Source organism: Podarcis raffonei, chromosome 9, assembly GCF_027172205.1.
Source record: "Podarcis raffonei isolate rPodRaf1 chromosome 9, rPodRaf1.pri, whole genome shotgun sequence".
Taxonomy (NCBI): Eukaryota; Metazoa; Chordata; class Lepidosauria; order Squamata; family Lacertidae; genus Podarcis; species Podarcis raffonei.
This window is the reverse complement of record NC_070610.1, coordinates 77,241,733-77,269,026: the sequence shown is the minus strand read 5'-3', so window position 1 is coordinate 77,269,026 and position 27,294 is coordinate 77,241,733. Positions and strand designations below refer to the sequence as shown.

Below are 27,294 nucleotides of genomic sequence, written 5' to 3'. Positions count from 1 at the left end.
TTGGGTTTGCTGCGAGTGGTCAGTGCAATTTCGGGAGAGATCAAAGGAAGTCCGTCTTTGCATGGTTGAACTATGGAACTCTCTGCCACAGGAGACAGAGATGGCAGATCTGGGTGGCTTTAAAAGAGGATTAGACAAATTCATGGAGGAGGAGAGGGCTGTGGGGTTGACTACTAGCCACTATGGCTATGCGCTGCCTCCACAGTCAGAGGCAGCGATGCTTCTGAATACCAGTTGCTGGAAACCGCAGGAAGGTTGAGTGGTTCTTGTGTTCGAATTCTGCTTGTGGGTTTCCCAGAAGAGACACCTGGCTGGCTGCTGTGAGAGCAGGATGCTGGGCTAGAAAGCCCGTTGTCCTGATCCAGTTTGCTTCTTAACAAACAGATGGAGGTTGAATCCTGACAAGGCAGAAGTACTGTTTTGGGGGGATAGGGGGCGGGCAGCTGTGGAGGACTCCCTGGTATTAAATGGGGTAACTGTGACCCTGAAGGACCAGGTGCGCAGCCTGGGAGTCATTTTGGACTCACAGCTGTCCATGGAGGCGCAGGTCAATTCTGTGTACAGGGCAGCTGTCTACCAGCTCCATGTGGTACGCAGGCTGAGACCCTCCCTGCCCGCAGACTCTCACCAGAGTGGTGCGTGCTCTGGTTATCTCTTGCTTGGACTACTGCAATGTGCTCTACGTGGGGCTACCTTTGCAGGTGACCCAGAAACTGCAATTAATCCAGAATGTGGCAGCTAGACGGTGACTGGGAGCGGCCGCTGAAACCATATCACACTGGTCTTGAAAGACCTACATTCGCTCCCAGTACGTTTCCGAGCACAATTCAAAGTGTTGGTGCTGACCTTGAAAGCCCTAAACGGCCTCAGTCCAATATACCTGAAGGAGCATCTCCACCCCCATCTTTTTGCCCTGACACTGAGGTCCAGCGCTAAGGGCCTTCAGGCGGTTCCCTCTCTGTGAGAAGCCAAGTTACAGGGAACCAGGCAGAGGGCCTTCTCGGTGGTGGCGCCCGCCCTGTGGAAAGCCCTCCCACCAGATGTCAAAGAGAACAACAACTACCAGACTTTTAGACGACATCTGAAGGCAGCCCTGTTTAGGGAAGCTTTTAATGTTTAATAGGTTATTGTATTTTAATATTCTGTTGGAAGCCGCCCTGAGTGGCTGGGGAAACCCAGCCAGATGGGTGGGGTATAAATAATAAATTATTATTATTATTATTATTATTATTATTATTATTATTATTATTAAATTATACTGGTCCCCCAATGGCGGGGCCACGCGTATGAATCACCCCCCGCCTCTGGGACGATGGGGGCACGTGCTCTGGCCTTGCCCTTCACGCATCTGAGCCAACGTGAGGAATTCAGAAGGGTGGAGCTGTCAAGACCCCATCTCGGCCCATCTTCCCCTGTCCCCAAAAGCGCAACCCTGTGACCGCATCTCTGTGTCTGTGTGTCATCCCACCCACGTACCCCCCCTCGTTGCATGGGTAATCCCGTGTGCTCTGGCCTGTGAAAGGCCTTCCAGGGGTGGGGGTGGGGGGGAGCAGGGAGAAAATCAATACCAATTACTCCTGCACGAACGCTGCCCAGAACTGGAATTGCAGCATATGTTTACGCTAAATCAGGCAATCTATCTTCATCTTGGTTCAGTAATGAAGCGCGCCAATCTCGGAGGGGGGAGGTTTAAAGTGGGAGGGGGAGGGAGGGGGGAGTATGTGCCTTCTGGGTGATAGACAGGTTATTGGAGGGGGGGTGGAATCTCTGACTCTCTGTGCCTTGGAGATGGGGGGGGCAACAGAGGAGGAGAGCGGAAAGGGGGGAGAAGAGATCATTTATGATTATTCATATCAATGTTATTTGTTTAATTTCTCTGCCTCTCTTTCTCTGAGGATCACAGGGCTGTTTGCAATATAAAAACACATAGTTACATGCCAGAGATACAAATTCAAATTCCACCACCACACACACAGAGAGAGATTAAAAGGCCATAAATTGTTTAATTAGTCAAAGGCCTGGGGAAAAGAGGGATGTTTTTGCCTGGCTCCTGAAGGTGAGGACCAGTGATGGCTATTTCTGTTCCTCCAAGGTGGGAAGCAGCAATTCTTCTGGATCCCAGAGGGCTCTTGTGTTCAAATCCTGCTCACGGGTGTCCCACAAGGCACTGTGAGAGGCTGGACCAGGTGGGCCCTTGGCCTGTCCCAGCAACGTTCTCCTTATGTTCTTGTGGGCAGATTCTTGCTATTCCTTAGCGCTGGTATTGTCCCAGAAGGCATCTTGTATGAGGGCAGGTTGAAGGTGTGCTTTTGGAACTTTTGCCGCAGGTTATTCCTACATTATCGGGACGCAGGTGGCGCTGTGGGTTAAATCACAGAGCCTAGGACTTGCCGATCAGAAGGTCAGCAGTTCGAATCCTCAAATCCCCACGATGGGGTGAGCTCCCGTTGCTCGGTCCCTGCTCCTGCCCACCTAGCAGTTTGAAAGCACTTCAAAAGTGCAAGTAGATAAATAGGTACCGCTCCGGCGGGAAGGTAAACGGTGATTCCGTGCGCTGCTCTGGTTCGCCAGAAGCGTCTTAGTCCTGCTGGTCACATGATCCAGAAGCTGTATGCCGGCTCCCTCGGCCAACAAAGCGAGATAAGCGCCGCAACCCCAGAGTCGTCCGTGACTGGACCTAATGGTCAGGGGTCCCTTTACCTTTATTCCTACACTGGAGGGGGTTAGAATCATAGATTTGGAAGGGATCCCGAGGGTCATCTAGTCCAACCCCCTGCCATGCCCAAAATGGAAACCCACAAGAGTTCTCTCCCCTCCTGCGATTTCCAGCAACTGATATTCAGAGGCCCTGCTCCCTCCACCATTTCAACTCTCTTCCTCTCCTTCAATTCTTTCTGTTCCAGCTGGTCATTACAGGAACTGCATAACTAAGAACTAGCATCTGTTTGCCATTTTTCCTCCTCCCACCTCATTCCTTTTCCTTTTGTGTGGTGTGGTGTCACTTAGACTACAAGGAAGCCTCTCTTTTCTGTTAAAGGGTGAAGATGCTTTAAATAAAATGAAAGATAGGAAGAAGTACATTTTTTGAGAGGGAAAGGGAATAGGGAGTTGTTTTTCTCCCCTTCTTGGTGGACATCATATGGGGCTGAAAGCCAGGAGGTTCAGCACAGACCAAAAGAACTATTCCTTTGCTTAGCGTGTAGTTAAGATACGGAACTCCCTCCCACAGAAGGAAGCGATGACTTTAAAATAGATTTAGAATATGTCTGGAGATAACAGTGTCTAGAGGAAAGCCCTCTGTGAATGGGGTTTGGTATCCAAAGTTCAGCTTAAAAAGGTAAAGGGACCCTGGCCATTAGGTCCAGTCGTGGCCGACTCTGGGGTTGCGGCGCTCATCTCGCTTTATTGGCCAAGGGAGCTGGCGTACAGCTTCTGGGTCATGTGGCCAGCATGACTAAGCCGCTTCTGGCCAACCAGAGCAGCGCACGGAAACGCTGTTTACCTTCCCGCCGAAGCGGTACCTATTTATCTACTTACACTTTGAAGTGCTTTCAAACTGCTAGGTGGGAAGGAGCAGGGACCGAGCAACAAGAGCTCACCCCGTTGCGGGGATTCGAACTGCCGACCTTCTGATCGGCAAGCCCAAGGCTCTGTGGTTTAACCCACAGCGCCACCCGCGTTCCTATAAGTTCAGCTTAGAAATGCACAAATTTACGGAAGAAGCCACAGAGTTCTGGCCACTCTGTCTCTCAACAACGACCCTAATTCACTGGATTCTAACCTGCTCACTCTTTCCACCTGCAGCCTTGAATGAGCCAACCATCGACTATGGCTTCCTGCGCTTGCAGAAGGTGATCCCGCGACACCCCGGAGACCCTGAACGTTTGCCCAAGGTAGGGATTTTCACAAGGCGTTTGGGTGTATAGTCATACCTCGGGTTACAGCCGCTTCAGGTTGTGTTTTTTCGGGTTGCAGACCACTGAAACCAGGAAGTACCAGAATGGTTCCAGCGGTCACACATGCGCAGAAGCGCCGAATCGCAACCCACAATGTTCGGAGACTAGGGGAGTTCTTGGAGAGAAGGTCTGCCAAGGGCTCTAAGCCAAAAGGGAGCCTCTGTGTGCCACCAAGAACCAGGTCCCGACACAAATAATATAATAATAATTTATTATTTATACTCCGCCCATCTGGCTGAGCTTCCCCAGCCACTCTGGGCGGCTTCCAATCGAGTGTTAAAAACAATACAGCATTCAATATTAAAAACTTCCCTAAACAGGGCTGCCTTCAGATGTCTTTTAAAGATAAGATAGCTACTTATTTCCTTGACATCTGGTGGGACAGTGTACCACAGGGCAGGTGCCACCACCGAGAAGGCCCTCTGCCTGGTTCCCTGTAACTTCGCTTCTCGCAGTGAGGGAACTGCTAGAAGGCCCTCAGCACTGGACCTCAGTGTCCGGGCAGAATGATGGGGGTGGAGACGCTCCTTCAGGTATACTGGACCGAGGCCGTTTAGGGCTTTAAAGGTCCACACCAACACTTTGAATTGTGCTCGGAAACGTACTGGGAGCCAATGTAGATCTCTGAGGACCGGTGTTATATGGTCCCGGCAGCCACTCCCAGTCACCAGAGAATAGGGCGATGGTCTGCTCCCTGACGCTCTGCTTCCCTGTCCTCTCTTGGAAGCAGAGCGCTGGGCCGGGTGGGTCTCGGTTTCCTACAGCCCAGCCGATTCTGGGGACCACGCATTTCCCCACCTTCTGGCACCGGAGCAGTAAGAGACCCACATCATCAGACTGGGAGTGCATCAGTAGTGTGCGTCAGCGAGCCCCGCGCACCTCCCCGACACAACCGGCACGCAGACCCCTCGATTAGTCTTTTGCCTGCCGGAGACAGGTTGCTCCTTTGTTCCACGCGCTCCGGCTGTCCTCGCCAAAGCGTAGCTAATGCCTCCGGGCAGAGAACAGCTGGCGGCGAGAGGGAGGGCCTTCGGGTGGAGAGTGACAGCGGGAACCGGACTCCAAATTGGAGCCATTCATCATGGGCTGACAGGGACGCGGCAATCGCTGCTGCGGCCGCTTTCCTGCACGCAGGCCTCCCTTTGGTGCCGGAGCGCATGGCGCAGCGCTGCTTCCGTGGGCCTGGCAGGCTGGGGAACTGGATTCTGTGTATGGGGATGTCACAGTTGCTCTGCAGTTTGGGACCAGTATTCCATCTTCGCCAACATCCTCCTCTTAAGAATTGAGGTGTTTGTGAGAGCTTCTAAGCCAGGCGTGTAAGTACATAAGAAGGCGTCCTTTTCTCACAGTTGCCAACCACAGGGAATGCCACAAGCTGGATTCGAATTCAAGTGCACTCTCTCCCCCTGTGGTTTCCAGCAACTGGTGTTCAGAAGTGGAGGAAAAGCGTAGCTATCCTGGCTGTTGGCCATCAATAGTCCTCTCCTCCTCCATGAATTTGTCCAGGCCTTTTTAAAAGCCGTCACTCCTGTGGCAAGGAGTTCCGTAGTTTAATAATAATAAATTTTATTTATACCCCGCCCTCCCCAGCCAAGACCAGGCTCAGGGCGGTTAACACCAGGTATAAAAACAAGTGATTAAAATACAACTTAAAAACAACATTAAAATACAACATTAAAATGCAGCCTCATTTCAGTAGAAACTCAAATCAAAAACTTTTGGTGGATGAAAACGTCAAGTCTTCACCAAGGCCAACTATCCAGACTGGTCCTACGTGGGCCAGAAAAAAGCCAGGGAAGTCCCCAAATAGGAGTTCCATCACAGAAGGAGAAAGGAGAAAGGAAAGTGGGGAAGGGGATCAAGTTGATTCCAAGCCAAAGGCCAGGCAGAACAACTCTGTCTTACAGGCCCTGCGGAAAGAAATCAGATCCTGCAGGGCCCTGGTCTCATGAGACAGAGCGTTCCACCAGGCCGGGGCCAGTGTTGAAAAGGCCCTGACCCTGATTGAGGCTAATCTGACTTCCTTAGGGCCTGGGATCTCTAGGGTGTTGCTATTTATGGACCTTAAGGTCCTCTGTGGGGCATACCGGGAAAGGCAGTCCCATAGGCACAAGGGTTCTCTCTTTTTTAAAAAAAAAATATATTTATTGAAATTTCCAAAAAATAAAAAAGAAAGACAAAAAAGAGAAAAGAGAGAAAAAAGAGGCACATGGGTCCTCTCTTGCCCTAACATTACAAGAGAGAGGAAGAACTATTTTTCTCCATCCACTCTGCCCATGCCAAGCATAATTTTGTGCACTTCCGTTATGCCACCTGTTACTCACCTATACTCTAAACTATGCAAGTGATAGTGACTGCGTGCTCAACCTTTGCTAACCTGGTGCCCTCCTGATATTTTTTAGACTACAATGCCCATCAGCCTCAGGCAGCACTGCTGTAGTCCAAAACATCTGAGCCAGCACCAGCTGTGCGAAGTCTGCCCTAGTTGTTTCATTCAGAGACCTATATGTTAGAGAGAACAAAATCAGCTGTAAAATTATGTTCGTAAAACAAAAAAATGCATTGCGAATCAGTAGATCAGATTAAGATATCAGGTATGGCTAGATCACCCATCAGGTGAGTTTTAAGCAGGTGCCTTAATGCCAACTCTGCAGGTGTCAGCCCGATGTTCATTGCGATTAAGCACATTTCATGGTAAGGAATCCCATAAGTTAATTATGGGGTGGAGTGCAAATAAATTGCTTCTTTTGCTTGTCCAGAAAGTGATCCTCAGGCCCATCAATAGGTAAAGGGGAAGCGAGACTACGGAATATTCACACGGCACAAAGTTACAATTTTATATTGTAAGCCGCCCTAGGATCCTCAAATGAATGGCAGTATAGAAATGTAATAAAATAATAAGAATAAAAAGGTAAAGGACCCCTGACAGTTAAGTCCAGTCACAAACGACTCTGGGGTTGTGGCACTCATCTCGCTTTACTGGCCAAGCGAGCCGACGTTTGTCCACAGACAGTTTTTCCGGGTCATGTGGCCAGCATGACTAAGCCGCTTTTGGTGAACCAGAGCAGTGTACGGAAACGCCGTTTACCTTCCCGCCGGAGTGGTACCTATTTATCTACTTGCACTTTGACGTGCTTTGGAACTGACGTGCTTTGGTCCCTGGCAGAAGCAGGGACCGAGCAACAGGAGCTCACCCCATCACGGGGATTCGAACCACCAACCTTCTGATCGGCAAGTCCTAGGATCAGTTGTTTAGACCACAGCGCCACCCGCGTCCCCTAAAATAATAATAGTCATAAATAAACTGTGGAACTCCCTGCCTCAGGTGGTAGAAATGACCTCCAACTAGGATCGCTTTACAAATTGGACAAATTCGTGGAAGAGGCTTTCAAAAGCTAGTAGCCACAATGGCTATACTCTGCCTCCACAGTTGGAGGCAATGAAATACAAAGCTTAATATCTTTCCTTCTTTTTTAACCAAACCAAGACTTTTATCTAGTTACAATAAAAACACAAAAAAAGAGAAAAAGAGAGGAGGAGGAGGTTAAAAGAGAAAGTGAGAAAACTAAGATTCAGAAAGTAAAGAACTTCCGATTTTTCACCTGTCTGCTATATAAAAGCAATATTCACTTCATCCAGAGGCAGTGATGCTTCTGAATGCCAATTGCTGGAAAGCACAGGAGAGGGATCTTGTGTTCAAATCCTACTTGCAGGTTCCACACAAGCATCTGGTTGGCCCCTGGGAAAAGAGGATGCTGGAGTAAGTGGGTCACTCTGTGTGATCCAGAAAACCTCTTCTTATGTTCTTATGCTGCAGTTTGGGGGTTACGCACTTTCTTTTTATGCAATGGGTCCCACGTTCGGTGCCCAACATCTCCACGTCAGGCTGGGAAGGAGCATAACGTGGGCACCATGGCACGCAGCCGCTGATAGCTGTTAAACCCAGGAATTCCTGGCCTCCATCAGGGAAATTCCTCCCCAAAGGGGCAAAAGCATCCTGGCCTGTTCCTATGCTTTTAAGCACAGCTCGAACTGCAGAAATTAGCAGGAGAGGCTTTCTTTAAATACCTCCACCTGCAGAGATGCAGCAGGCGGCTTAAAAAGTTGACAGCCCTCCCGTCTCTGGTAGGTTTGGACGGGTCGCTGAAGCACGCAGGGCCTTGCAGAGAGGTTCCCTAGATGCCGGCGTGAGCCTTAACAGAGGACCCTCGCCCCCCGGGAGAGGTTTATTAGTTGTGACAGTGAATCTCTGTATCCACTGATTTCTCTCTCCCTTCGCAAAGACTTCAAGGCAGTGGCTAGTCTGGCCCAGCCATTCATCATAGTTAAGCTACCTGTCGTATACGGGCTATGATGAAACAGACCCTTCCTCCTTTCTCACCATCGCGGCCCCCCACCCTGCCCTTCGCCCCATGCATCATGCAGAACTGACAACAGGTATACATGCTAATTGTGTGTGTGTGTGTGTGTGTGTCTGTGCGTGTGTGCAAGCTTAACTGTGTCCTGGCTGCAGGAATGCAGGCTGGAAGAGGACACAGCAGCGTTTTTAGAGAATTCAATGGGCTCTACCTGTGGCTACCTTTCAAAATGAATCAGAAACGAACTACAACTAACCTAGAATGTAGGTGCCAAACTGGAGACTGGGAGTGGCCGCCGAGACCATATAACACCAGTCCTAAAGGTCTACACTGGCTCCCAGTATGTTTCTGAGCACCATTCAGAGTATTGTTGCTGACTTTTAAAGCCCAAAATGGCCTCAGCCCAGTATACCTGAAGGAGTGTCTCCACCCACATCGTTCACCCCAGACACTGAGGTCCAGCTCCGAAGGTCTTCTGGCGATTCCCTCCCTGCGAGAAGTAAGTTTACAGGGAACCAAGCAGAGGGCCTTCTCGGTGGTGGCACCCGCCCTGTGGAACGCCCTCCCACCAGATGTCAAGGAAATGAATAATTATATATCTTTTAGAAGACATCTGAAGGCAGCCCTGTGTAGGGAAGTTTTTAATGGTCAAATCTTTTATTATGCCTTTACTATTTTGTTGGGAGCCACCCAGAGTGGCTGGGGAAACCCAGTCAGATGGGCAGCATATAAATAACAAAATTATTATTATTACTACTACTACTACTATTATTATTATTATTAGTTGGAAGAGGCAGGCTGGCCAAACAGGTCTGACAGGTTGTTAAAATAAAAATCCTGCAACACCTATCTGACCAGAGTTGACAGTGTGTCAGTAGTGATGTGTATGTTTGTGTGTTTATGTCAGGCATGAAGAAGCTCAGGCCCAGAGCCAAATCCAGCCCTCCAGAATTATAGAATCATAGAATGGGAAGGGAACCTGAGGATCATCTAGTCCAACCCCCTTCAATGCAGGAATATGTAGCTGTCCCATACAGGGATCGAACTTACAACCTTGGTGTTATCAGCACCACAGTCTAGTCAACTGAGCTATCCAGCTGATCTGGTCTCAGTTGAGCCCTGTTCATGGATTCAGCTGGTAAAAGGTCTCATGTTGATCATCCCCACATTTTTAACATTCTGTCATTCCCCCAGATTGCAGAAGTATTTTTGGCTTGGGGGGGCTGCATGACTTTGAGGGGCCACCTATCTGCTGTCGTCCTCCTGGCCCCCCTTTGCTGATTTGGTCCAGAAATAACTGGGTGTTTTATATCCCCTTAACGGGAGCTAAATGTGTGCAAAGCGGCCTGCAGTCTCTCCCCCCATCCCCCCCCGCCAGCCCCAAGCCTCCCCCCCTCCGCTCCATTACCGTATTGATCGGGGAGATATTGCAGAAGACAGAAGAGCAAGAACTTCTGATTGCTGGCACTTAGCTTGACAGCAATCCAATAGCCTTGAGATCCTGATGTACAGTCTAGAGCCGTCATCATTGGTAGTGGGCTGGGGGGGGGCTGGGAGGGGAGAGGAAGGCCAGGGGGCAGGTTAAAGAGCACAGCAAGGACCTCTCCCTGAGACGCAACTGAAATCAGAGGCTCAAAAAGACAGCCGCTTCCCTCCAGATTCTTAGGACTGCAACCAATTAAATACTGCAATTAAATATTTTTGTGCTGCTGTTCCACAAGGAGCTTTCCAAACTGTGTGTCACGACACGTTAGTGTGTTGGCTGCCAGTGGCGTAGTGTGGGGGGTGCAGGGGGGGCCGGCCGCACCGAGCGCAACATCTGGGGGGGCGCACTCGCACTCGCAGCTCTCTGCCCCCTGCTAAAATCCACGGGTTAGGGGGCGCAAATTACTTGCCTTGCCCCGGGTGCTGACAACCCACGCTACGCCACTGTTGGCTGCAGCCTGCAGAGGTGTCGCACGAACACTCCTTGCACTCATTCTGGGACTAGAAAGGGGGTAGTTTAACCTCTGCTTTGCTAGCAAAACTGAGTTTTACTGTGTCGTGAAATGATGCAGGTCTAAAAAGTGCGTGACCAACATGGCAATTTTGGAAATCTGGGAAGCTTGCTGGGTGGTGTACAAGGCATAGAGCCTACAGCTATCATGGTTGTATTTCTTCCTATAGACATAGAAGCATAAGGCTAGCATCACGCAGTCCCCCACTGAAGGATTTGTAGTGCCTTCTCACAGTCTTGGGTTTGCAAGCGCAGGGCAGGGGACGGGAACCCCAAGTTTGAAAGAGCTGTCAGAGGAAGTGGGAGGACTGTAAAGGGAGGGAGTTGGTAAGCAACACAAACGGGGATAGCCACCCCTAGCTTAAAATAGTTAAATATTTATTGGTTAGATGCGTACATCGCCTTGAGAGCTTTGGGTAATACAGTACGGCCACATCTTATGGCCCTTTACTTTGTGCAATCTCAGCCTTGCGTTGTGTAAGGCTGGCCGGTTGAAATTGTGCAAATTAAATGCATGCAAAGTTTTCTCAGCTCAAAAAGAGCTTTTAAGCTCTCTGGCTTGCTCTGCTGGGCAAGGTCCTCTGGGCACACCAGTTCTGGAAGCCTGGGAGATATCGTGGGAACTCGAACAGACCCACAAGATCTTGCGAGAGCATCCCGAAGGCAGCACACTGAGCCGGTCTAGAAAGCTTTTAAGCTCTCGGCCTTGTTTGCCAGGCAAGTCGTGCTCAGCACACCAGCTCTGGGAGGGTAAGGATTTTCGCACGGGGGGGTGATGGTTCAAGTATATGCATTTTTGCATATATGTGGAAGACTCGGAACAGAACTCATGCCTAAGATGCAATCGTACTGCAAAGTTATAAGAAGGAGAGTTTGCAGGACCAAAAAATATGAAGACGGCAGGTTCTGTCGGCCTTGCTTTCATCAGAGACATGGCCATATATGTCACACATTAGAAGCTGCTTTGAAAGAGGTTCAGCAGCAGTTGCTTAACCCAAGGTAGACTCTTAAAGTTTTCAAGGGATCTATTCAAAACCACCATGAAACCATAGGTCATCTCTCTGTCCAGAGATGCATTCTGTGATTTGTTGCCAGTTTTGTTGTCATCCAAGAAAGAGAGAGAGAGAGAGAGAGAGAGAGAGAGAGAGAGATTAACAAGGAGCAATGTCTTGAATCATCAGAGAATTGTAACATTGGAAAGGAGCCCAGTGGTCTTCCTACACTCGAGTAGGACCCTGGCAGAGACACATGCCCAACTGGCATGTTCTCTCCCTCCTGGTCAATTGTTCGGGAGCTTCATTAGCTTTCTTCAGCTCGAACATCACAGTGACCGATGCCAACAGACATCGGCACACTTAGGGATCCGCAGAGTCTTCACAGTTGCGTGACAGACCTCAGCAACTCAGCATTTTGGTTAATCTACTTTATTTACATATAAACACACATGGCGCACTGCAACATGGCTCCCACTCTCTCTAGCATCAGACAGCAAAGATAAAAAGAACAAAGGACAATAGTCCCACTTCACAGAACACAGGAACACAAACATCCTGTCTCCGTCACTTCCCACTCTGTGGAGTCAAAACATATACCGTCATGTCATAGACAAAAATCCCATGACTGCAATCACAGAGCAGGAATTCTAACAGTCCAACCCACTGCAGTGCAGGAATTATTTGCCCAAAGAAGAAAAATCTGCTTGTCGTGCTGGCAAGCACCAGATCTGTAATCCTTTTTTTTTTTTACCTGCACAGTCTCCCAAAGTAAACTTTTTATTTGTTAGTGGTTGGGGTTCCCCTCTCCCCCCGCCCCCATGTCAAATCATGCTAATCCTAAAAGAGACGGCTTTTACTCTGTAGAAATGCAAAGAGTTTGTGTGGGTATGTGCATGTGTTTTCTCTATGTGTCTGGTGTGACCCAGAGTGGCTGCAGGAGAAGCGACTGAGACAGGCCTGAGTGTCCACAGCTCTGTGTCAGAATTCCAGTTATGCCCACAAGATCCCAAAAGCTGGTGATCCCTGCAATGGGATATGCAAATACATTTTTGCATGCAGCTGGTCTGCTCAGAGCTGTCGTGCGGGGAATGTTTAAGGAGCCACCAAGAAATAAGTTGCTAGCTTGATGTGTGTGTGTGTGTGTGTGTGTGTGTGTGTGTGTGTGTGTGTTGTGTGTGTTTGCCTGCAGAAGATACAGGTGATTGTGTGGATGGTTGTCGCCTTCTAGTGGAAATCCACGGAGACATGAAATGCCCTGTGATCCCAGCCACAGGTCACTCGAGAAGAGCATTATGTGGTTGCAATGTTCAAAGAGGCACAGGGAGGCAGGGCCAGTGCAAGGGCTAAATGTGTTTTCTCTTCTTTTAACATTTTTTAATTATGTAGATTTTCACATTTTTATACACCTTGTTGTTGTTTAGTCAGTTAGTCGTGTCAAACTCTTCGTGACCCCATGGACCAGAGCACGCCAGGCCCTCGTGTCTTCCACTGCCTCCCGCAGTTTGGTCAAACTCATTTTGGTAGCTTCGAGAACACTGTCCAACCATCTCGTCTTCCGTCCCCTTCTCCTTGTGCCCTCCATCTTTCCCAACATCAGGGTCTTTTCCAGGGAGTCTTCTCTTCTCATGAGGTGGCCAAAGTCTTGGAGCCTCAGCTTCACAATCTGTCCTTCCAGTGAGCACTCAGGGCTGATTTCCTTCAGAATGGAGAGGTTTGATCTTCTTGCAGTCCATGGGACTCTCAAGAGTCTCCTCCAGCACCATAATTCAAAATGTATACACTTTATCTCTAACCAATTCAAACATTAAATTACAAGGTTCTCTGAACCTTCAGACTTCCTCCCCTCCCTCCCGTGGGTTCTTATATTAAAAGTTTACGTTTTCTGCATCTTTTACTTTATCCAACTGTTGTTTATCCCCAGTTGTCACAATCAATTTCACATTACAAATGTCATTACAACGCTACCAATGATTTTTACTGTTTACAGTGGTTTTTTAAGTAAACTACGAATTTACTCAAGTCTAACAAATACTTGATCCTCTTGGTTTCTGATTTTCCCCGTCAATTTCACCATTTCCACATATTCCATCAATTTCGTCTGCCATTCTTCCTTCATTGGTAATTCTTCTTCTTTCCATTTTTGGGCCGCCGCCGTTGCATACATAAAAAGTCTTTTGTCTTCTCTTGGTAGTTCTTCACCTATTAAACCTTATAGAAAGGCTTCTGGTTTCTTAAGAAATGTATTTTAAAACATTTTCTTCAATTCATTATAAATCATTCCCCAGAAGTCTTTTACCTTAAAACATGCCCACCACATATGATAAAATGTACCTTCTCTCTCTTTACATTTCCAATATACATTTGATTTAGTTTTATTCATTTTTGCAATCTTTTGTGTTTTCTCATGTGAGGCTTTGCTTTTAACCAGCTCCCAAATTATGATCCCTCAGAGCTCACAAACGTTTTCAGCAACGCCAAAAATAATAATAAATGCCTTCCCAATGCTGTCAGTTTTTTGGCACTGATAGTGCAAATGCCAGAGGCTGGCATTGTTGGGCATTAGGCAAGGCCCATGTTTTATGTGTACGTACACCTGTATCAGGTTGATTCTAACTAGCACATTTGCTTGAAATGATAATAATAATGAACGAACGAATATTCATCATCGAAAAGTATAACTCTTGCAGGGTGATTGCATTAAGGTTTGCCTTCCAAGAGGGACTGCAGTCAGCCTCTCCTTTGTTTCCCTCCCCACAGGAAGTGCTACTCAAGAGAGCGGCTGACCTGGTGGAAGCGTTATATGGGATGCCGCACAACAACCAGGTAGGCCTCCTCTCAGAGTCAGATGAAGCCAGACTTGTCAGAAGCAGCTGTGCAACACAGGACTCCTTAGTAAAGAAAAAGCATTTTATATGTGTTGTAACATGGGAACACCAGATGGCGCTGTGGAGTCCCATCTTTCGCCAACGTGATTTCCTATTATAAAGTTTACAACGCATTTTCCTGAAATGCTTTTTTGACGTCTCTAAGGGACGCGGGTGGCGCTGTGGGTTAAACCACAGAGCTTAGGGCTTGCTGATCAGAAGGTTGGCAGTTCGAATCCCCGCAACGGGGTGCGCTCCCGTTGCTCGGTCCCAGCTCCTGCCAACCTAGCAGTTTGAAAACACATCAAAGTGCAAGTAGATAAATAGGTATCGCTCCGGTGGGAAGGTAAACGGCGTTTCCGTGCGCTGCTCTGGTTCGCCAGAAGCAGCTTGGTCATACATTTTCCCACAATGCCCCAGGGTGCCCAGCATATCGTCACTCTGGCACATTGTGGGACTTCTTCAATGGCAGCCTTACGCGGAATCAAGCCAATGGTCCATTGAGCTTAGTCGTGGAATCAAAGAAAGGTAGAATTGGAAGGGGTCCTGAGGGTCATCTAGTCCAACCCCCTGCAATGCAGGAATCTCAACTAAAGCACCAACTCTTTCTGTACTTAGGCAGGAAGGACCAACTGCACCAATATAAAATGGGGAACACTTGGCTTGCCCGTAGGATCAGGGGGTCTTAGTGGACCACAAGCTGAACACGAGCCAACGGTGTGATGCAGCAGCAAAAAAAGCTAATGCTATTCTAGGCTGCATCCACAGAAGTCTAGTGTAGCATGACCAGATTTGCAAATCTGTCCCCGGGAAACATGGCAGTGGCAGTCTCAGCAGCCCAGAGCCAGCCTGGTAGTGCAGCTGGCTCTGGCTGGCTTCAGGAGCTACTCGCTGCCCGCTGCTTGCTGCCCGCTGCCCTGGTGCCCGCCATTTTTCCTCACTGGAAGTCCCTATATGATGTGTCTTGTGCGCAACACACAATAATCTTCGGAAGGGAAGGAAGGGGAATAAAAAATCAGGCACGATTCCTGCAGTGCGTGGGGTTGGACTAGATGACGTTCGGGGTCCAACTCACAGAACCATAGAACTCTAGAACTGGAGGGGACCCCAAAGGGCATCTAGTCCAACCCCATGCAATGCAGGAAAAAGCATCCATGACTCTACGATTACGATTCTGTAAGCCCTCGAGGCACCCAAAAGTGCTACATATAAATGCGGACCCTTTACGACTTGCGCATCTCAATCCCGTTCCACATGGGGGTCCCTGGCCAAGCCCTCGGCCACCAGTGAGGTCCACGCATGCCCCTCCCCTCCCAGGTGTGTCTACCACCTTTGCGGTGGTAGTTTCCTTCCTTGCGATACTTGAGAGATGTGTTTCCGGGACCCTACCCCTCTCCTTGTCGCTGCTGGAAACCATTTTCTTTTTAACATCTGTATTTTTCTCTCTAATTGCCGTAACTCGCCCTGGGACCTGTGGTGCAGGGTGGGAGAGCAATCAAAATATTGTTGATGGTGCAGAAGGAGCAGCTCATGTTTGTATCTTGCGCAGGTCGGTGGATTTGGCGGGGGATGTTTTTTCAGAGCGGCGTTCCAGGGACCCCGGTCATCCGGCCCGTTTTTACGTCCCTCTCTCGGTCCCACTGCCAGTAATTGCTTCCATGTCCCGGACTTTGTTTGCTACCTCTCTCCCACACATACACACACCCAACCTTGCATCCAGCTAGCTGGGCCCCATACGAGGGCCTGGCTCTCCAGCCCCACATCTGTTCGTCATTAGGAATTCCAGGGCCGTTAAGTCACGGGCTCAAGGCGGCCCCATCCTTCCCGCACCCCCGTAACTGGGCCCAGCCGGTGCTTTCATGGCTCAGCAGCGGTTAGCACCACCTGCACGGATATTGCTTTGGGCTCGTGGAGGCGTGGGGTCAGGCCATCGGCTGGGAGGCGTTCGATTCTGCAATGGGGCCTTGTTTTCCTCCTCCAAGTCCCTCGTCGCTTTTCCCTTCCCAGGGCATAAATCTTCCCCAGCTCACAAACAAAATGGCGGGCCTCAGCTCTCAGCCTGCTCTCCCAGGGGAAACCTGGGCCGGGCTACATGTTACCCTTGGAGCAGGAACAAAGAAGAAGTGGAGCCGATCCTGAAGGATGCTGAACCCCCCTCTCTCCTTCCCTTTTTCAGCAGAGGTTGGATGGCCATCTGCCAGGGATTCTTCAGCTGTGATTCCTGCACTGCAGGGGGTTGATCCTTGGGGTCATTCTGCCTTGGTCAGACCCCACCTCAAGTCCTGTGTCCAGTTCTGGGCAGCACAGCTTAAAGAGGACATTGACTAGCTTGCAGGTCTGCAGAGGAGGGCGACCAAGATGGTCATTGGTCTGGAAACCAAGCCTTAGGAAGAAGGCTTGAGGGAGTTGGGGATGTTTAGCCTGGAGAAGAAGGGACTGGGATGTGATGTGGGGGCTTCATAGATCTTAAGGGCTGTCCCAGGAAAGATGGAACAAGCTTTTTTCTTCTGCTCCAGAGGGCAGGTGCCAAACCAATGCATTCCATGACAAGAAATAAGATTTCAACTAGACATCAGGAAGAGCTTTCTGACAGTTAGAGCTGATAGACAGTGGAAAGGTATCCCACAGGAGGTAGTGGACTCTCTTTCCTTGGAGGTTTTTAAGTAGGGGGTTGGACTAGATGACCCTTGGGGTACCTTCCAACTCTATGATTCTCTGAAAATCAGTTGCCTCTGGCGCCACCTACTGTTGGGCTCCCAGCCTTCTGCCGTACCTGCTCCCAATGGGCTGCAGCGTTCAAACCAAGTGAAACTGAAACCATGACAGTGATGATGTTCATACATGGACTTATTTGCAATATTTATTAATGGAATTATTCCATCGGTCTGATTGCGGATGTCTGCGTTCTCTCCCCTCTCTCCCAGGACATAATTCTGAAGCGAGCAGCGGACATCGCCGAGGCTTTGTACAGCGTCCCGCGCAACCCCAACCAGTTGACCTCGCTGACCGGGAACCATTCCCACTCGGGCATGATGAATGTCAACTCCTTTGGGAGCCAGCTGGCCGTCAACATCAGCGAATCCACCCAGGGCTCAGAGCAAGGTAGGCAGCGGCTGGGCGTCTTCCCTGCGGTCTCACGTGACCAATCCTGGGAGCCAGCATCAGAGGCCGTCCTTTGAGGACCTTCCACAAGATATGTCTCAGAGAGGGTGGCAACAAGGGGGTGGCCTTTGCATGTTTTACTATGTTTTTAGACATGCTGGCAGCCACACGGAGTGGCCGGGGCAACCCAGTCAGATGGGCAGGGTACAAATAAAAAATGATGATAATGATGATGATGATGATTGTCTGTTTTGCAAGCAGAAGGTCCCAGGTTCAATCCCTGCCACTTCCAGGTAGTAGTAGTAGTAGTAGTTATTATATTAGTGGCTACCACCCGCAGTCACCCTAGCAAGGCTGCCATTATCACCTCTTCAGTACCAGGTTATGGCACTCCCAGGCTTTTGATGGGGTGTGATGGGATCATTATCTATATCTATATCTAACTGCCTTATTCTAATAATCGTTCCTGATTATTTCATCTCTTTATAGTGGTGGTATGTTTCTTATTTTATGGAACTTGTTGCAAAAAAAAAAAAAAAAACAGATTTGTAGAGTTCATCTCGTCCAACCCCCTGCTATGCAGGAATCCCTGTCAGATGCCCCCTCCAAGCTGTGTTGGTTTCATTGTTGTATACCTGAATCTAACATTGTGAGTCAAGGAAGGAAGGAAGGACGGAAGGAAGGAAGGAAGGAAGGAAGGAAGGAAGGAGAGGGAGGAAGGAGAGGAAGGGGGAAAAAGAGAGAGTGAGAAAGAAGGAAGGAAGGAAGGAAGGAAAGAAAGAAAGAAAGAGGGGGAGAGAAAAGGAAGGAAGGAAGGAAGGAAGGAAGGAAGGAAGGAAGGAGTGGAAGGGAGAGAAAGAGAGAGGGGGAGAGAAAGATGGAAGGAAGGAAGGAAGGAAGGAAGGAAGGAAGGAGAGGAAGGGGAAAAAAGAGAGAGAGGTGAGAAAGAAGGAAGGAAGGAAGGAAGGAAGGAAGGAAGGAAAGAAAGAAAGAAAGAGGGGGAGAGAAAAGGAAGGAAGGAAGGAAGGAGTGGAAGGGAGAGAAAGATAGATAGGAAGGAATGAAGGGAGAGAGAGGAGAGAAAGATAGAAGGAAGGAAGGAGAAAGAGGAAGGGAGAAAAAGAGAGAGGAGAGGAAAAGAGGGAGGGAGGGAGGGAGGGAGGGAGGGAGGGAGGGAAGGAAGGAAGGAAGGAAGGAAGGAAGGAAGGAAGGAAGGAAAGAAAGAAAGAAAGAGGAGAAAAGGAAGGAAGGAAGGAAGGAGAGGAAGGGAGAGAAAGAGAGAGGGGGGAGAGAAAGATAGATAGGAAGGAATGGAGGGGGAGAGAGGAGAGAAAGAGAGAAGGAAGGAAGGAGAGGGAGGAAGGAGAGGAAGGGAGAAAAAGAGAGAGAGGAGAGAAAGTTAGATAGGAAGGAAGGAAGGAAGGAAGGAAGGAAGGAAGGAAGGAAGGAAGGAAGGAAGGAAGGCAGGCAAGACATCTTAAGATACTTAGTAAACTGAGCAACTATATAACTTCCTGCCCTACCTTCCAGGGTACACACGCAACACGAGCAGTGTCTCGCCGCGAGGCTATGTCCCCAGCTCCACCCCGCAGCAGAGCAACTACAACACCATCACGTCCAGCATGAACGGCTATGCAGGGACTGCCATGACCAGCCTGGGGGTCCCGGGGTCCCCCAGCTTCCTCAACGGCTCCACGGCCAACTCCCCCTACGCCAGTAAGTGTCTGCCGCCTTTGTGGAAGGGCGGGTCGAGGGTGCCTGGGCAGAGCTTCCCTTCCCTGAGAATCGCAGCTCCGTTTTAAGAAGGCTAAGGGACTAGTCCTCATGGTAGGGGAAGCTGAACCTGGGAACTCCTGGGTGAGGTCCGAGGATAGACGAATCCCTGTCTCTGATTTCTCAGTTTCTCACTTTACCAATCCTGAATCTAGTTCTCCACATTTTGCAGCAATTTGTGAAAATTCATCAGACTTTCAGTGTCAATTTGGTATCACTGTACTCTTCCCAGCATCAGCTAAAAACGTTTTTGTTTAGACAAGCCTACCCAGAAATCTAGAAGGGTGGTTTGTTTCTAGTTTATTGCTGACTTTAATTTCTGGAACATTTTAATGGCTCTTTCTTAATAATACTTTTATTGCTTATTCTTTTTTCGTAAAGTGCTCTGAGGGTTATTTATTTGGTGAATAAAAAATTCACCAAATGTTCACATTTTTGCATGCAATATACACATTTTTGCATGGAATTTCCTCCAATATAATGCTTTTTGGCACGTTGTTTTTGCTAATATATGCTTTTCTTGGTCACACTGCCCTGTGATACACACATTTCCCCTCAGCTTCATTGGAGAACTGAATTGCAAAATTCGGAGAAGTGCCGAATTTTGAACGGTAGCTATGTTTCAGTTTCTGCGCGTTGGTTCGTAGAATCATAGAACTGTAGAATTGGAAGGGACCAAGAGGATCATTTAGGCCAACCCCCTGCAAACTTAATAAATAGTAATGATAATGTGCTGGGGGGGTTATGGTTTGTTTTATGTTCCTATTTTGAATATGTACAGTCGTACTTTGGTTGTCGAATGCATTGGCACTCGTAGGTATCGGCTCCTGAACGATCAAAACCTGGAAGCGAGTGTTCCAATTTCTGAACGTGGGGGGGGGGGTTGGAAGCTGAACGTCCAATGCGGCTTCCGCTATTGTTTCTGGTGCACCTGCATAATCGGAAGCCAACCGGAAGCCACGTCTTGGTTTCCTAATGTTTCAAAAGTGAGTGTTCCAGTTTCCGAATGTGTTTTTGGAAGCCGAACGTCGGATGCAGCTTCCGCTATTGTTTCTGGTGCGCCTGCACAATCAGAAGCAAATTGGAATCCGCGTCTTGGTTCCCGAATGTTTTGGGAGTCGGACGGACTTCCGGAACGCATTCTGTTCGAAAACTGAGGTACGGCTGTATTTTAGTGCCGCGGGTTCACCATATAAAAAACACAAAGTCCGATGGGGGTCCATCTCCCTTCACCCTGGCTCACTCCTGCTGCCGGTTAACCCCTGTCCTTCTTTCCACGCCAGTCATGCCCTCCAGCCCACCTCTGGGGGCCTCGTCCATCGCCAGCTCCTCGACCCCGGGAGGCGTCTTCTCCTTCTCTCCCGTCAACATGATCTCCGCCGTCAAGCAGAAAAGCGCCTTTGCCCCCGTGGTGCGGCCGCAAGCCTCTCCGCCCCCTACCTGCACCAGTGCCAATGGGAACACTCTGCAGGGTGAGCCGTCCGTTGCCTTCGGTGGCAGCTGGGGCACGAACGGGCGCAAGTCACGGGGGCAGGGGCTGCGGGAAAGGAGCGGGTGGGATGTGGCAGGAAGGATGAGGTGGCCACACTTTGCCGTGTGGCGGTGGCAACGATGTGCCCTGCGCACTCGTCTCCTCAGCGCAAGGATTTGCACTTCTGCAACAGACTTCCCTCCCCTCTGAATCTGTTCTGGGTTTCCCCCCAACCCGCTGGAGGCGATTTGGGAAGCGGGTAGGAGGCACGAGCGAAGGGAGAACGTAAGCAGGAGCTGCTGGATCAGACCAGGGGCCCACCTAGTCCAGCTTCCTGTTCTCACAGTGGCCAACCAGATGTGTGTGAAAGTATGCAAGCAGGATCTGTGGCTCCCAGCAACAGGGATTTAGCAGCGTCACTGCCTCTGAGCATAGAAGCACATTAGAGCCATCCTGATTAGAAGCCATTGGTAGCCTTCACCTCTTCCATGAATTTGTCCCAACCTCTTTTAAAGCCATCCAAGTTGGTGGCCGACACCACTTCCTGTGGGCGGGAGTTCCACTGGCTAACTTTCTCTTATCCATCCCTGAATCTTCTTCCAACCTTCAGCCTCACTGGTTGTCCACAAGTTCTAATGTTAGCGAGAAAGGGAGAAACACTTTTCTCGATCCACTTTCTCTGTGCCCTGCAAGATTTTATCAACTCCTATCATGTGTAGGGTGTCCCCACAATGCCCCGGAGTTGAGTGCAGGAGGCATGTTTGGGGGAAAGTGGGGATTCTTTTGCGCCACCGTAAATCCTTGCACTGACAGGACAACTTAGCTGGATACTGCCCAATAATGACGACGTTGATTGCATTCATATTTCCTCCAAGGTGGGTTCCTCCTCTCCCCGTTTTATCCTCACGCCACCCTGCGAGGTGGATTAGGCACTGTGGCTGGCCCAGGGTCACCCAGCGGGCTTCGTGGCAGAGTGAAGATTTGAACCCTGGCCTCCTAGGTCTGGGGCCGGGTTCAACGCTCTAACCGCTACACTACGCAGCCTGGATGTGCTGCATCACCTCCTTTGGGCGGGTCAGTGCCACGGCTGCCCTCTTGACAAACATCTTCCTTGAGGACTCGGAGGAGAGATGCTAGCAAGGGGTTCCCCTAGCTGCCTTCCTGACCCCGTACCGGAGGAATCCTCAGAGTAGAAATTGGGTGGGTGGGTGGGTGTTCCTGGGATAAGGCCCCTTTTACCCAGCAGCACTTGCTTATGAGGTCAGCCTTGGCTGCAAACTTTCCTCTTCCTTAACCGCCTTTCGTTCTTTGCTTTCTTTTGTCCCACCACCGTTGTTTTCCTTTTCTCGCTTGCTCTCGCTTCCGCCTCTCTGTCCTTTGCCCGCCCTGCGCCACTGCTTGCCGGGTCCTGCCAACCAGACCAAACCTTTGAGGATTCGGCAGACAAGTTCCACACTCCGTCTCGGTCGCTGCAAGGACTGGCTTACTCCTAATCACACAGTATGTCTCTTCTCTCGTTCTCGCGCCTTGCTCTGTCGGCCTTCCCCCTCTTTTCTGCTCCTCTTGACGTGAACGAGTATGGCTCCTTAACAGCGACCTTGCGAGGTGGGCCTTTTGCTCGCCAAAGGGAAGTACCCACGTACTGGGGGTCTCTTACCAGCACACGCTTTCTGCTACATTCTCCCCAAAGAACCAGGCCAGAAAATGTTAATTTCATGTTGAAAGAGCCAAGTCCACTTAACCCTTACCACCTATGATTACCAAACCATCAGCCCTAGCGAGACCCCCGACCTGGCTTTTAGGAGGTCTGCCGTCAAGTCAGATTGCTGAGACTGCAGCAAGAATTCTCCTCCGTAAGCAACTGCGTTGGCCTGAGGTGCAATTTCCAGCAGGGCCTTTGAGGTGGTGGCTCCTATGGTTTGACGCGGGGCACACGAGCTGTTGCACATGCTCAGTAGAGTTCAGTAGAGAGGGATCTCCCACTCGCCTGGCTCGACAGGTGCAAAGGAAGATCGCCTTCTCTCTTCTGACTGCCACCGTTCAAACCTGGGAGATCGGAAATTGGTAAGATTCTCAGCCTCGCTTGGCAGAACGATGCAGATGGCTGGCTTTGCCACCTGGTCAGATGCATGCTGTGGTAAGTTGCCCCTTGCTACAAGGTCTACAAGGCCTTCAGACCATGTCTCAGATGCTGCCCAAACCCCAAAGGGTCTACGGCACCAGGTCTTCACCAACCTGGTGCCCTCTGGATACTGATGGACTACAACTCCCATCAGGAGGGCACCAGGTTGGCACAAGCAATTCCAGACATGTAAAAAGGTTCTGTGTGCATAGAGATCCCATCAGGGGAGGAACCTGCTGCCATCACCGACACGGCAGGACTACAGCCCTCCTCATGCTTGACCATTGGCCATATTGACTGGGAATGCTGGGAAATGGAGTACAACCTTTTATGTATTATTATATCCCACTGGGGCTACGTTCCCGGGATCGTGCCGGAAGCCAAAACCGCTCATAGTCAAAACACACTGGGCGCAAGGGCGCTTGGGATTGCCGAAACCTTTTTTCCTCGATGCCCGCCCTCTTCTTATTTTGATTTTGCCAAGCGTGCATGCACAAATACTTTTTGGGTTTTCCCTTCCCTGTTTTATGCCCACAACAACCCTGTGGGGTAGGCTAGGATGAGAGGCAGTGTTGGCCCCCCCAAGTCACACCCAGTGAGCTTCACGGCTGAGCTCGCTGGTCTCCAAGTCCAACGCTCTGACCACTACACCGTGCTGCCTGGAAGGGTTGCAGGTTCCTCGCCCTTTGTCTACAGCGTGGCTCAGCTGATGACGTGGCCGCAGAACGTGACGCTTCTCTCCTTTGCTTTCCAGCGTTGTCGGGTCTCATCGTTCCGCCCATGTGATCGGGAAACGGAGGATGGGCTGGGCTGGAAGGAGGGACCAACAGACTGGCACTGACCCAGACCCTTGGACTTGGAAGGGTGTGGGCCCTTCTCAATGCATTCCTGGAGCACACGCCTCCCCACCCCCAGCTCCTTCCAACCCGGCTGCAGGATTTCAAGAAGGCTCCCCCTTCTGGTGGGAGGCTGCAGTGCAGCGGGGCAAGCACTGGGTAGTGATGCTCACTCATCTGCTACCAGGAGATGCCCAGCCACAAACTGGGGGCGAAGATACAATTTTTAGGGAGAGGTGTTTGAGGGGGTTTCAGCACTGCCATCCTTTCTTTACCCCGCCCTCTTGCACCATTCCTCACAGCTTTGGTTAAAGAATCAGAAGCAAAGCCCGCCCGCACCGTCCCCTCACCTGGGTTGCCCTCCCTCAGGTAGATTTGCTCCCAGCAAAGAGCAGAGTGTTCTCCCGTCTTAGCCGGAGAGGGTCTCCCTTTGGAAGCCGGACCCTGAGCGTCAGCCCTGCGCACCAGGACTCCTGGGTCCTCCTCCTCACTATTCTTAAATTGTCACTCCCGTGGCCTTGGGTGTGGACCCCAGGAAATGATTTGGCAAGGAGAGGGTGGTCTTCCCTATGCTTAGGGAGGTTTCCATCTCTGCTCCAAAGCAAGCTGGTTCACGTTACGCCCCTGGCCAAACTGGAGATTGCTTTCTGGCGAGGGGGAAGAGTGTTGGCGTTCCAAACAGCGACGCTCCCTTTCCCTTTTCTAAACCCCCACCTTGCAACGTGCAGGCCCTATCAGTCCTCCAGCACAGAAAAACCTGGGTGCTGAAGGACCTCGATGTGGGCAAAGCCTTTGGGGCTCACCGCTCCATCGCATCGCCCGAAAGGTCCATCCCTTGTCCACTGCAACTGCTAACCAGCCTCCTCTTAACACGTGTCTTAATCTGAAGGTTTTGGGGCTAAGCAGCCCCTTCTAACTGGACACGTGTGAAGAACCCTGGCAACTTTCCCCCTTCCGCCCAGATCTTGGCCATGTGTTGCTCATCTTCTTCCCAGGCGTTCCAGATGTTTAAATGCCCACCCACGAATCTCCCAGAGAGAGTTTCTCCTTCGTTCCTTTCCGCCTCACCCCATCGAGGCAGGAAGGGCCGCCGTCTCCCGATTCCTGAAACCAGAAAGGGCTTGACAAGCCAAATCCTTCTAAATTGATGTGCTCTTGGGCCGGGTGAATGGCAGGAGCCTTCGTGGGGACAACTGGCTTCTCTGCCGAAAAGCAGCAAATGTCCCGTACCGGCCAGCTTTCCGGTGCAGGAGGGTGGGCTCAGAGCTCTAAGGTTTTGCAAGCTCATTGATCGGGAGAATCATGCGCCAGGACCCCACTCCGGTCCCACCTCCCCTGGGATCCAGTAGCTGACAGGAAGCTGCCTTGTACCAAGAGAGAGCACAGATACACCTGGCTCAGGTGGGACCTTCTACATGCAAGGCAGATGTCCTGGCCCTGAGCCAAGGCCCAACCAGTGAGCTACAGTAGCTCTGGAGTGGTGCCGCAGTTTGTGGCTTGCGGGAAGCATTTTTCCACCTGGCATAATACTTAAGAGACAGCCCTGTAGGAGCAGAAAGTGAGGAGTAGGGAGTAGGCAGTGTAGACGATTCTTGGAGGAAGAGCACAGGCGTCGTCTCTCCAAGCCCCGGACTCACAGTTCATGTGAATGTCTCCCCATAGGGGACCCACCCCCAACCCGTCATAGAATTGTAGAGTTGGAAGGAACCTGGGGGTCATCTAGTCCAGCCCCCTGCAATACCCCAGAATACCCCTCCCCTGGTAACCCAGAGCCTGCTTTCTTCCCCCAGGAGCAGAGAAGGTGTTAGGATAGCCCTGGTGCCCACAGAAAGTGATCCTCAGCTGTGGTCACATCAACACTCGTATCTCACTTTAAGAGTCATGGTATCCCCCAAAAAATATTCCTGGGAACTGTAGTTTTGTTATGGGGATGTAGGGTGGTAAGGAAACCCTGGAGAAACTACAGTTCACGGGATTTTTGAGGCGGAAAGCCATGATTCTCTAAAGTGGTATAAGAGGGCTTTAAATTCATGGTGTGGCCGCAACCAAAATCTACGGTATAAACTTCTGCCTGGTTGTCTTATCTGTGTTCCCCTATAAGGAACCACGGGAATTTTAGATTGTTGAGGGGAAAACATAGTAGATACTCTGTTTTGAGATTCCCCAGCCTCTCCTCAGAGAACTGCCGGTTCCTGGGGAGAGGGAATGGCTATTAAACCGGTTTAAAGAGTAAACTAGACGCCAAGCCTTTTGAAGGAATGTGCTCCTGTGCGTGAAACTTGCCTGTGGACAGCACAGAAATTGAGAATTTGGCGTTGCCTCAGCAAACACTCCCCTGATCCCAGATTTGCTAAAATGGCGGGGGATTTGGGGGTGCTTGAGGGTGTGGAAACTCCTTTGCCGAACCCCCACAAACGCTTCCCCCCTGATGGGCTGGTTTTCAGCTTCAGACCTGGACGGAAAGGAACGAGATATCAGGGATTGCGCCCAACGTTAGCAGGGAGCCTTTTTTCCTGGGGGAGACTCATCAAGCGTGGGACGAAGAGCTAAGCACCTTCTCATCCTATGAAATGATTCTTCCCGCCCCGGTGCACTGGCATTGCAAGGCAAACACGGGTGCCCACCCAACTTGGTTTGGCACCCAAAGCCGCTCCCCTGGAAAACTGGGCGCCCACCATGTTGTTTCCACGCTAAGGCCCCTGGAAAACTCACACTGGCATTAGTTGTCAGTCCCTTTCCCCCTCGGCAGCCACAACAATTTCAGGACGTGCCTTTCCATGTTCGGAAAATGGCCTTCAGGAGAGCTTCGTTCCTATTTCCCATTTCACCTTTTCCTCCTTCGTTTTCTTTTCAACCACCCGAGCAATCTCAAGCCCATACGAAATGCCGGTACACTGTTTTTTGCATATCTTTTTTTTATATCTATATAAAAAAACCCTCTCCCTTTCTTTTTTTAAAGCAACAGAAATACAGTCCTGTGTTGTTGTTTTTACACACACTTCTTTCCTTTTTTGTAAAAAGAGAATTAGAGTTTTAAAAAACTGGGGCTCGTTCCAACAGAGCGTTCTCCGGCCGAGCCCCGCTAAAAATGAGGCGCTGTGTGTGTTTCAACGGAGCTGTGGTCGGGGAGCTTCCTGCTGCCTCACGCCCCTGGCTTTTCAGGCGAATCTTCTCTCGGCCTCCCGCAGTTATTTTTCTAGCATTATTTCCAAGTGGGAAGGAGGGGATCAAACTTTTGTAAATAAAGATTATGGGGAAAGAAGAGTCCCGGATGCTGGGCTTGCAAACCACCCCCTCGCCGGGGGGCTTGTTCTCTCTCTGTGTATTTATCTTTGTCGTACGGAGAATCCTTCTCCTGTTTCATGTTTCCTTTGTATTTTTTTTATTATTGTTTTTAATTTTTAATTTTATTTTCTACATTGTCCGTTGTGTGTCCTGTGACGGCTGTTGTACAATAGCAATGTTGATAAATGCCCGGCTGCACTGTTTTTCAATGTAAGCACATGTCAATCAACTACGACTTTCATTTCTTAGGAAATGGGCACTCTCGAGTTGAAAGATTTGCACCCGTTTCCCCCCCCCCCCCAAGTTGAAAGGTCAGAGTGGTCCTTATCCTCACCCCACTGCCACTTTCCTCCCCTAAATACTGTTTCAACTTGGATTTCTTTAGAGGTACAGATAAAGGGACCCCTGACCATTAGTTCCAGTCATGGCCGACTCTGGGGTTGTGGCGCTCATCTCGCTTTATTGGCCGAGGGAACCGGCTTACAGCTTCCAGGTCATGTGGTCAGCATGACTAAGCTGCTTCTGGCAAACCAGAG

The 27,294-nt window shown here is 50.1% G+C and overlaps 1 protein-coding gene across 2 annotated transcripts in view; it reads left to right on the top strand.

The window, feature by feature from the left end:
* The window catches only part of LOC128420543 (transcription factor COE1-like), a 97,194-nt gene extending 70,222 nt beyond the window's left edge, over positions 1–26,972 (top strand). The window contains exons 12-18 of one of the 2 annotated variants that reach the window (XM_053402136.1): positions 3,805–3,893; positions 14,063–14,128; positions 17,094–17,271; positions 18,802–18,987; positions 20,328–20,516; positions 21,935–22,015; positions 23,392–26,972. In XM_053402136.1, the coding sequence (XP_053258111.1) occupies positions 3,805–3,893; positions 14,063–14,128; positions 17,094–17,271; positions 18,802–18,987; positions 20,328–20,516; positions 21,935–22,008 (782 nt within the window). In that variant the 3' untranslated portion in view covers positions 22,009–22,015; positions 23,392–26,972. The remainder of the gene's footprint in view (positions 1–3,804; positions 3,894–14,062; positions 14,129–17,093; positions 17,272–18,801; positions 18,988–20,327; positions 20,517–21,934; positions 22,016–23,391) is intronic. The other variant, XM_053402137.1, reaches the window with a different exon arrangement.
* The last annotated feature ends 322 nt before the right edge of the window (positions 26,973–27,294 follow it).